At 38.2% G+C, this 12,074-nt stretch overlaps 1 protein-coding gene across 1 annotated transcript in view; it reads left to right on the top strand.

Annotated features, from left to right (window-relative positions):
- Positions 1 to 8,798, top strand: part of LOC121375507 (tumor necrosis factor ligand superfamily member 6-like) — a 36,610-nt gene extending 27,812 nt beyond the window's left edge. The window contains exon 6 of the mRNA XM_041502997.1: positions 5,197 to 8,798. Coding sequence (XP_041358931.1) covers positions 5,197 to 5,612 — 416 coding nt within the window. The 3' untranslated portion in view covers positions 5,613 to 8,798. The remainder of the gene's footprint in view (positions 1 to 5,196) is intronic.
- The last annotated feature ends 3,276 nt before the right edge of the window (positions 8,799 to 12,074 follow it).

Genomic DNA, 12,074 nt, shown 5'->3' with positions numbered 1-12,074 from the left:
CATGTCCAGAACCACCAGTGTTGTACTCCATAGGATCTGTGGAAATACAGGTACAAAGCATGTAGACACACTACCACCACAGTGTGTCTCCCTCAGAGATACAGGTAAAGAGTCAGCAGACAAACCGGCCAAACAGACATCTGAGCATCAGCAACACCACCAGTGTCTCTCTCTCTCTCTCTCTCAGAAATACAGGTAACAAGTCAGCAGACAAACCGGCCAAACAGACATCTGAGCATCAGCAATACCACCACAGTGTCTCCATCAGACATGCACGTAGCAAATCTGCAGACAAACCGGACAAACAGATTTCTGAGCATCAGCAATACAGTCTCAGTGTGTCTCTCTCAGAGATACAGGTAACACGTCTGCATACAAACTAACCAAACAAACAATCTGAACATCAGTAACAGCATCACTGTGTTTCTCTATCAGTCCGACGCCATATAACCGTAAATAAAATGTGTTGAGTGCGTCGTTAAATAAAACATTTCCTTTCTCTATCAGAGATGAAAACTCTGATAAAAGGAAACTACAACACAAAAACGTTCTAGTGATTAAACACGTTTTAAAGTTTGTTTTGTTTAACGACACCACTAGAGCACTGATTAAAAAAAAAACTACCTACGTTTGACTGCCTAGTTGATAGAGACAATACACCTACCAATTTAAGTTTCAAGAAACATTAAGAAACTGAAAGCAGAAGAAGAAGATATGAAGAAGACAAACTGCAGAAACTAATAAAGTGTGGAAACTTAACAAAATACTTCAAGAGATGTAACTTGTTTACCCATGTCTGCAGGGTATGTGCTCGTTTTTATATATCATGTAGAGTAGATTTAACCTTTCAGACAAGGACTGGGGGACAGGACGTGGAAGGCACATTCCACCAAGTTTTATTTAGATCTGAAGGTAGTACAAAACCAAATAACTTTCGGCTGGATCAAAGTTCGAGGTGCACCGAACTTTTGATAGAGCAGTTAATACTACAAGTCCTGTGATTGGTGATAAATGTGAGTGTGTTTGTTGTAAAATCAAAAAAGATAAAAGTTTCATCTATGCAAAAAATTAATGCAATTTTATTTCATCTAGTACCACTGTGTCAAGTAGCCTTGTGCTTGAAACATGTATGGGATACCTGTAAAAAAAAAAGTACTCAAATTGTGTGTGAAATGAGCAGCTTCACCCCCAATTTCTGATTCACTTGAGACAAAATGTAGTGTGTTTCGTTTGATGACTAAGTGATAGAATTACCAAATTTATGGCATATAGTCTTAGAGAGGAAACCCGCAACATTTTTTCCTTTAGTAGCAAGGGATCTTTTATATGCACCATCCCACAGAGAGGATACCAAATACCACGACCATGATATACCAGTCGTTATGCATTGTCTCTTTTAGACAGAAGGCAGTCTTAAAACGATATCTCGAAATGATGGGGGCACAAATCACTCGAAAGAAATAAAGTGTATATTATCCTGGGAAACGAAAAGTTAAAGTCTGTTTTGTTTAACGATACCACTAGAGCACATTGATTACTGTATAATACTTTACTTTCGCGTGGAATTGTTTTTCGCGTTTTTCGCGTGTGAATGAAATTCGTGAAAATATATTCCACGCGAAAATAAACTTTTTATAAAGGCCGACAAAAAAAACTAAAAACAAATGTAGTCTCGTTCAACTATACCACATTAGTTTCCGATGTACGAGGCTAGTAGTATTATTAGTAAGAAAGCGGTGCTCCCTCCTGTCACGGAACAAACCACAAAACACAAAAGCTGTTTAAAACTTTAAATCAAGAACACGATTGTAAGTACATACATGATAATAAAACAATACTAACACTAAAAAGCTTTATGCTGTTTTCCTTCGCATGTGCTAGCGATCAGTTCATCGGACAGACTACACGTGTTCAACGACGGAAGTAAACGTGCATTATCACAGTATATTAAAAATGTGGAAGTGAAAAATTCCGGTTATTGTATGTGAACCATTCTTGTATATGCACATCCCACAAGCAGGGTAGCACATACCACGGTATTTGATATACCAGCCGTGGTGTATTGGCTGGAACGAGAAATAGTCCAATGGACCCAGAAAAACAAAAGATACTATGGGCTGGGGTGGGGAAGAAATATTGGGCCAGTCGATTGCGTACAGTAGATGTTGAGATTATTCTTTGGCATAGCATTTTGTAAAACTTGGGTTTGTATCATGTGCCGTTTTGAAAGTATCAAAATGAACATTTTACCACACGTGACCCATACAGAACATAATGAACTGGTTTAGTACTTTTCACTGTTCTGCATTGCATACGTCTACCGCGATTCAAGTATGTTCGACTGGTACACGATTGTACATGTAAGTATATAAGTACATGTAAGTATATATTAAGTAGACTCTACATACTTCTCCCGCGATTCAAGTATGTTCGACTGGTACACGATTGTACATGTAAGTATATATTAAGTTGTTCTAGTCCAAACACATTCCGCGCATGAAAATACTGAATTCCATTGAAAACGCCACAGACAGATTTGTAATTGTCAAAAGGATATGAGAAGAACAAATAATACACTTGACTAAATTTCGTATAACTGGGTGGTGGTGTATTTTGGGCTGTTTGGTATGGTGATGTGTTTATTTTTGATTGGCTATTTGATCTACCAGCAGAGCATTGAAATCATTACGACGCTGACATAATACATAATACCTGTTGCCGTATACCTGTAACAATAGTGGATTATTTACATATGGCGTAAATCAGTACGCGTTATTTGTGTAGTTTTGAATTGCGGACAATAAATGAATATCAAGTTTGACGTATGGTTGCTTCACGACATGAGCTATTGGATATCGGACAAAGGTAAATAATTAATGTATAACATATCAATTATCCAACACGTTCAAAATGGGAAGGGGGTGGGGGGACCCGTTCGTATATTCATCATTACAGGTCTACTTTTATTACATAATACATATTCAGCCCATGCATAATAAAATATATTGATGGGGAAAAACATGGGAACACATAAATAGTAACAGTAAACATTGACTTACTAAAACCCTGTAGGGCCCCGTTTTACGAAGCGACTAGCATTAGCGAGTTAAGCACTCAAGGTGATCTTAGCGCTAAGAGGTCGAGGTCCACAGTATAAGGACAATAACTGTTACAGACATTCAGTCCCACGTTAAACCTATGTATTGTATACAGCCATAATTACTCTAATCCACCTAACTATCGCAAAAAAAACCCGACAAAAACAAAACAAACCCCACCACCATGTTGAGAAGGGGGAGGTATCTTTTGTCAAACTGTAGCAGATGTTATAACCCCAGTAAAACATTCAAACATACAACGCTGGCAAGTACAAGAGAGCACCAGCAGCCCGACCAGGGTCGGTAGCGGGTGGGGAATGGGGTTGGTATGGTGTGCATACGAATATGAATGAACGAATGTTTAACGACACCCCAGCACAAAAATACACACCGACTATTGGGTGTTACAGATGGTAAGTATATGAAAATATTATTTATATATATTTATGTAAAACCACAGCAAGGAAGGTCATAGACTTCTTTTCTTCTTTTTTTCATTTGAGATCTCCTACTCCCCCCCCCCCCCCCCCTGAATCCGCCCTTATGACTCGTACAACATAATACAAAGAACGATTGGAGAGCACCTTGAAAGAAGGATTATTTTGAACTACCGAGACGAGACGTATTCTGGGAAATCGAAACGAGAGACAGATGTTGTCTTTGTTCACTGAAACCAAGACCTTGTATCCTGACCTAAATGTAAGGCTAAGGTTTCAGAATAGAGCTGTGTCACCTTGTCTTCCGTGACTGGGAATTTTTAAATGTGTATAGCAAACAGTAACCGCAAGTGTTGCTTACGTGTAAATTTACTGAAGAAAGTACTTTTCTTTTCGTTTGTAGTAATATTTATAAATAAATACTACACAATTCAGATGTCAGTCAGTCTACCGATCTTTATCCTGTCTACAGACAAATACACGAAAACCACATGAAATGTAGCATGTGCGTTTCCTCGGTCAATACCCAATTGTCCTGAATAAATAAATACATGTTTAATGACACTTCACAACAATATATATATATATATATATATATATATATATATATATATATATATATATATATATATATATATATATATATATATTGGCTATTGGGTGTCAAACAATGGTTGATGATTGTTATTGAGTTAACACACAGTGTAAACTGCGGTGCAAAATGTAAGTATTAGAGGGAAGTACATAAAGAGCAGCTGTGTCTCATTCCAAACATAGTTGTGAGGTTTATTTTACTTTGTGCGTGTGCTTGGATTGTGATTGTGTATACATGCGTCTGCAGGTGCTGTCTTGTTTTCTAAAGAGCCCCCCCCCCCCCCCACCAAAAATGTTTGTGTATATCCGTCTGGCGTTTATGTGTGTGCGTGTTTATATGTGCGACCCACGACTGATATATCGAAGGCCGTGGTATGTACTGTCCTGTCTGGGGTGGTGCATATTCAAATCCCTTGCTACTAATGAAAAAAAGTTGCGGGTTTTCTTTCTAAGACAATAATATGTCAGAATTACCAAATTTTTGACATCCAAGTAGCCGATGATTAATAAATCAACGTGTTCTAGTGGGTTCGTGAAACAAGACAAACTTTACTTTATATGTGCGACCGTGTTTGAGTTTGAGTGTATGTTCGTGTGGCGTTGTATACGTGCATGATGTGGCATGTGTGTCTGTTCCCAGGACCCCAGAGCAGTGAGCCAGATCACCCTTGTACAATAAGTACCCAGCTAATATTTTGTCAGGTATTCTTGCTCAACAATTACATTATAAAGTTTTTTTTATGTTACACTGAATTACATTTGGAACCGGGACAAGTTCTTTCTCCTTTTTTGTTAGGTCACTGTGCAGTAACACACAAAAGACAGACACGGTCTATCGTCGTGTATTTATCGTTCAAGGGGCGGGACGTAACTCAGTGGTAAAGCGCTCGCCTGGTGCGCTGTCGGTTTGGGATCGATCCCCGTCGGTGGGCCCATTGGATTATTAATAAATCAATGTGCACTAGTGGTGTCGTTAAACGAAACAAACTTCAACTTTTTGTTTTAAAAAAAAAGTGCCGAGGCATCTTTAACCAAACATTCCTTTCCTTTTCCCCCTGTCTACGCAGGTACTCGGCAGACACACGTGAACTCGTGGATGAAGGATGAGCCCCTGTCGTACTTCCGCGGTGTGGATCTGCAGCACGACCGACTGATCATCACCAACAGCGGTCTCTATTACGTCTATAGCCAGATCTACTTCAAGATCCTTACCGGCAACGGCGTCAAGCTGCCCAAGCTGCTGGGGCACCAGGTCCACCGCTACAGCGTGAGCGGCCCCAACGACGGCAAGGAGAAACTACTGCAGACGGTGCACACGTGCGCGGAGAGGACCAACAGGGACATCTACATCCACACCAGCTACGTCGGGGGCATCTTCCAGCTCAATCGGAACGACCAGCTTTACGTCACTGTCTCCAACGCCTCCCTTATAGATCGCGACCCCAGGCTGAGCTTTTTTGGCATCTTCAAACTTGGTAATTGAAGTCATATAAGGAAGGTCTTTAGCATTTAGAGGAGAGGAGAGTAAGATATTAATGGCACCTGTGTTCGTAAATTTCAGTACCTATTCCATCGATAACCTTAAAACTGACCACACTGTGCCACGGCGTCTAGAGGTGTGTGCTGTTTCATATAGGTGCCATTAATACCAGAAAGACGAGCAACCCCCCCCCCCCCAAAAAAAAAAAAAAAACCCAAAACAAAACAACAACAACAACCCCACAACAACAAAAAAACCAAACCAAAAAAAAAAAACCCCCAAAAAACAAAAACAAAAACAAAACAACAACAACCCCAGATGAAATGTTTGGAAATATCTACGGTACGTGTATATACAGTATAGATTGTGCACGTAACAAACATTATTGCCCATATGGTTAAAAATATCTTTGTACATATCAAAGTGATACGTCCCACGAAAACGCTATAACAATGGCTGTCATTTTGAACTTTTAAGTGATGGTAATAGTTCTTATTTGGAGACAAACGAAAACCTGCAAAGTCCAGAAAACTGACAGTATCATATAACAGTTTGAAAGTTTACCCCAAATACCATATGGGAACTGACCCAGAACCATTTACTGACACTACGTCAGTGACGTTGGTGGATTGTATATTGTTGAAGAGATATCATTTTCATATGTGGCCTACTACACTGCTAATACAGTTTATTGTATAAAATAGTAGAAAACACTTGTAGCAAAGCATAAATACTGCTCGGTAATTTTTTGGTTTTTAAACTAAACAGAACAAGGAATGCACTATCCCCGCCTTCTAAAAAAGACACTACAAAATAAATGTAGACTATATATTTAACAACGACGTAGTGGATAAACAGGTAACACATTTATATAACAATTGATTGACGAAGCTAGATGTATTATACGTTTCCACATTAGGCCATCTACTTTACATCTTGTATTGAACATGATCATACACCATGGTATTCATTTTCAGTAACTTGCATATTCCGGAATTTATACATCGATATTCAGAAGGTATTTCATTACATCTATTCACTGTGTGGTCTAGCGAGACTCGAGTCCGTTCTCATGACTCGAGTATCCGTGCAAGGAATATGATAGGATAACATATTAATGTGCCTATATCCTTATTACCCCCCTGCGAGTGCTGCAACCTCACCGTGGTGCAGGGGTGCAACATTCTCTTTGAGAATGGCCAATACAGCACAAAATAAATATTTAGAATAAAATTCAGTTTCACAAAGAAATTGCAAAAAAAGTCCAGAATTGATTCTAATTGTGGATGGATGAATGAAAAAATGAATGGATGAATGGATGAATGCACACATGAATGGATGCTGTCGACATATCGGTAGGGAAAATACATAGAAAACTGAGTGTTTTTAAAGAAAACAGCATATGGCTGTTTAAATAATAATAAAATATATCACAGATGTGGTATCATAAAACTTAGTTGGATATCCAATTATCCATCAAGGGCGATTCAAAATGAATTTGTACCATGTCATGCACAAATCAATGACGATAGCATACACTCGGCCGTGTGTTATTGTTTTGTTGGCACCGCTGTTACATCATATTGACAACCGTGGAATCGATTTTTTATGACGCTTCGTAAAATAGGATCCTGGTCGTATGTTTAAAGAATGACCAAAAATGTATAGACACGCTTCAAAATTAAAACTACATGTACTTTTAAATATTCAATATACAACTTACATGTATTTTTATATATAATTTTTACGGGTTAGTATAAATTAAAAACTTAAAATGAATGAATATGTATAGAGGATTCGTCACGAGTGTTTTTAATATGGAACGATGGAACAGTCTTATGTTAATCGGTATTTATCGAGGTTCTGTGCATATTCATGTCTTGTTTAATTAATAATTGACCGCAATTATTTTTTGGTTCATGGAAGTATGAACCGAAAAAACGATTTGCACACTGTATGATCCCGCGTAGTGGGTCATACAAAAGTGTGCACATCGAATAAAAAGAAGCACCTCCAGGGGTAGAAAATTATTTTATAAATGTACTTGTCCTCGGGCAAGTAAAAACTATAAATGTACTTGCCCTGAATTATACAATACTTGCCCAGATTTTTTATGTGATGAATGTTGAATTTTTAAGTGAATAACAAGAAACTTTTCTGATTTTTATTTGTTTACTTTAATCCACTGGTTTTGTTGAAGTTTCTGGTCCACCTTCAGCCGTATCAGATTCTAAAGACAGGATATGGCGTGTACCCTGGGCACTTTGAATCCGGCTAGGCCATTCCCTTATAGCAACTCTAGGGAAGAAATCTCTCAGTGTCTTGGGTCCATGTGTCATTACTGTCAGTTTTTTCAAATGTCTCTTGGTTTAGAACAGTCCTGTGGTTTGTCTTGACTAAGTTCATATTGGAGAACGTTCTCTCGCATATAGCTGTGCACGGGCTCATTACGAACATCAGCTCAACTAATTTGCAGATTTTTTTGCATTAACGCTCGGGAATTTACAGCAAACCGAACATGTCATGACGTTAGCTTCGTGATCGTAAATGACCCACGGAAATTGTTCCTTCCAACTCGGTACGAATTTACGTTTCCGATTTTTGTCATCATTTTTTTTTATTCTTTGCTAATATTGTCTCATTTACCAAGGTCCTTTTCTTTTTTCAATCGATTTGGTTTTCTGCGTCATGATAAAAATTAATTTTTACAAGGGAGACTACTCTAACATTATTGATAAGCGGTTGCACATAACTAATTAAAACATGTTATCGATCGTTCGTTGTTTTGTTGAGTAAGTTATTCACTTTACTAGTTAACAGTATTTTAAGACATAAATATAGGCGAGCCACAGAACTTTTCCTAGCTTAAGGTAAGTATTTATTAAAAAAAAAAAAAATTAACAAAAATTCCTTACTTGCCCACGGGCAAGCTGGCGTACCAATATTTGTTGCCCGACCATGAGATAGTACTGTACACGGGAGTCGGGCAATGGTATTTTTCCACCCCTGACCTCTGGACCAATCGGATTGCCGTAAAGTGTATAGACGCAAAGAAAATTTAATTATTTATTTTTGAAGTGATTTTGTGCATTTTTGTTCATTATATGCAGTGTAATAAATAAAATACTAAACTCGTGTGTTTTTAATCGTATAATAATCAGTTTTGTTCATTAAAAAGGTTTATTTTTTTGTTTCGTTTTTTTATTTATTTTTTAAACAGATTGTTATTGTGTCTTTCAGTTTTGTAATTTGCTAGTCAGTTCACAAATGAATGAAATGAAATGAATGTTTAACGACACCCCAGCACGAACAATATATCGGCTACTGGGTGTCGGACTAAGCTAAATGCAAGAATGAATGTTTAACGACAACCCAGCACGAACAATATATCGGCTATTGGGTGTCAAACTAAGCTAAATGCAAGAATGAAAGAATGAATGTTTAACGACACCCCAGCACGAAATATATATCGGCTATTGGGTGTCAAACTAAGCTAAATGCAAGAATGAAAGAATGAATGTTTAACGACACCCCAGCACGAACAATATATCGACTGTTGGGTGTCAAACTAAGCTAAATGCAAAAATGAAAGAATGAATGTTTAACGACACCCCAGCACGAACAATATGTTGGGTGTCAGACTAAGCTAAATGCAAGAATGAAAGAATGTTTAACGACAACCCAGCACGAACAATATATCGGCTATTGGGTGTCAAACTAAGCTAAATGCAAGAATGAATGAATGAATGTTTCACTACACCCCAGCACGAACAATATATCGGCTATTTGGTGTCAAACTAAGCTAAATGCAAGAATGAATGAATGAAAGAATGAATGTTTAACGACAACCCAGCACGAACAATATATCGGCTATTGGGTGTCAAACTAAGCTAAATGCAAGAATGAAAGAATGAATCTTTAACGACAACCCAGCACAATACAAAAATGAATTCATAATCAACATCAATATAAAAATTCAACAGTTAAATTAAAACAGTGTAAAAAAAAAATTGTAATAAAAGTTGTGGACGGAATCAAAAGGATTCCATCACATTTATTTGACCAAATGTATCTCTTCTAGTTTCTTTCAGATGCTTACACTCCATCAAAATGTACACTGACAGTGTTCACACTAAGGTGGAGGATCCTTCAAGATAAATTAATAAAACTTTTTTTTAAACTAGAGCACATTGATTTATTAATCATCGGTTATTGAATGTCAAACATTTGGTAATTCTGACATATAGTCTTAGCGAGGAATCCCGCTACATTTTCCCCATTAGTAGCAAGGGATCTTTTATATGCACCATCCCACACAACACGGCATTTAATAAACCAGTCGTGGTGCACTGGCTGGAACGAGAGAGAGCACAGTGAGCCCACCGACAGGGATCGATCCCAAACCGACCGCACATCAAGCGTGCGCTCTACCATTGAGCTACGTCTCGCCCCTGATAAATGAACGAGTCAAGTATATATGACCGATGCGACCACGACACAAACAAATGAATCAATCAATCAATCAATCAATCAATCAATGTTTAACGACACTCCAGCACGAAATTTACATCGGCTACTGAGTGTAGTTAGTTCTACGTCTGTTACAAATGAGGGACGGGACGTAACCCAGTGATAAAGCGCTCGCTTGATGCGCGGTCGGTTTGGGATCGATCCCCGTCGGTGGGCTCATTGGGCTAGTTCTCGTTCCAGCCAGTGCACCACGACTGGTATATCAAAGACCATGGTATGTGTTATGCTGTCTTTGGGATGGTGCATTATAAAAGATCCCTTGCTATTAATGGAAAAATGTAGCGGGTTTTCTCTCTCTAAACCTATAGTGGTGTCGTTAAACAAAACTGACTTTTTTTTTTAGTTACAATGTAAGTAATATGATGCAATAAAATATCAACATGGATGTAAAAATTAAAAAAGCGAAATTATAACTGTAGAGCTGTGAAAAAATATAAATCACTGGTAAAGTGCGTTTAAAAGTTTGAATACACTAGCTTGAATAGAGTGAATGAAAGGACTGTATGTTTAAATAATAATAATAGCGTTTTGTTTAACGACACCGCTAGAGCACATTGATTTATTAACCATTTGGTAATTCTGATAAATACCGTAGTCGTGAGAGTTTTTTTTTTATTTTTTTTATTTAACGACGCCGCTAGAGCACATTGATGTTTATATCTTATCATCGGCTATTGGACGTCAAACATATGGTCATTCTGACACTGTTTTTTTTTTAGAGGAAACCCGCTGTCGCCGCATAGGCTACTCTTTTACGACAGGCAGCAAGGAATCTTTTATTGCGCTTCCCACAGGCAGGATAGCACAAACCATGGCCTTTGTTGAACCAGTTATGGATCACTATTCGGTGCAAGTGGTTTACACCTATCCATTCAGCCTTGCGGAGCACTCACTCAGGGTTTGGAATCGGTATCCGGATTAAAAATCCCATGCCTCGACTGGGATCCGAACCCAGTACCTACCAGCCTGTAGACCGATGGCCTAACCACGACGCCGGTAAATAGGGGAGGAAGAGAGAAATAGGGGAAGAGGGAGAGAAATAGGGGAGGAGGGAGAGAGATCACCCGGCTTCCACATAGGTTACTCCTAGCGATCTTTTATATGCACATTCCCAGACAGAACAGTACCAACCATGGCATTTGGCGCACCAGTCGCGAGGCATATGTTGTCAAGCAGGAAAATAAAAATGAATGAATGAATTTATAAGGACACCACAGCACGAAAAAACCCCATCGGATACGTGATGGAGAATGTACAAGGGGGTGTAGATTCATGAAAAATAATTCACGAGCCACGAGTTAATTATTTTTATGAATCTACACTTCCGAATGCATTCTGCAACGTAATCCATTATTATAACATCATGTACAAATGTGAAATACAAGTTCAAATGCATTTTTAAAAAAGTCGTGTGTGTTCGCTATGAACGGATATCGTCAAACGTATACGCTTGATTCGTCGCCTGTGTCAGTTTCAATTAACACGTGCGTTTGCCGTTCGTCTCAAAAAATTAAAAGAGAATCTTGCGCTGTACGAAGAAGGTTCGGTTGAGGATACGGTACTAGTCTTTAGTTAAAACCGGTTTGATCTTGATAACGTATTATCGACAGTCGTACCTTCTTCCTATTTCAGAATTGATATTTTATAAAGTGTTAGTAGAACTTTCAAAGTTTAGTTTGTATACTAGTAACACATTAATCATGTATATTTTTTAAAAATAAAATATACTAAAGTAGACAATGAACGTTTTCACTTCTTAATTTTACATTCGTTTGGAAAGGGTAATGTTAGGGGGGTGGGTGGGTGGGTGGTGGTGGTGGTGGTGGTGGTGGTGTGTGTGTGTGTGTGTGTGTGTGTGTGTGTGTGTGTGTGTGTTGTTTAACGACATCAAAGATAAAGCATATTGATTTAATAATCATCCGACCCTATACAACC

Source organism: Gigantopelta aegis, chromosome 1 (assembly GCF_016097555.1).
Source record: "Gigantopelta aegis isolate Gae_Host chromosome 1, Gae_host_genome, whole genome shotgun sequence".
Taxonomy (NCBI): domain Eukaryota; kingdom Metazoa; phylum Mollusca; class Gastropoda; order Neomphalida; family Peltospiridae; genus Gigantopelta; species Gigantopelta aegis.
Note: the sequence above shows the minus strand (reverse complement) of the source record. Positions and strands in the feature narration are given on the sequence as shown.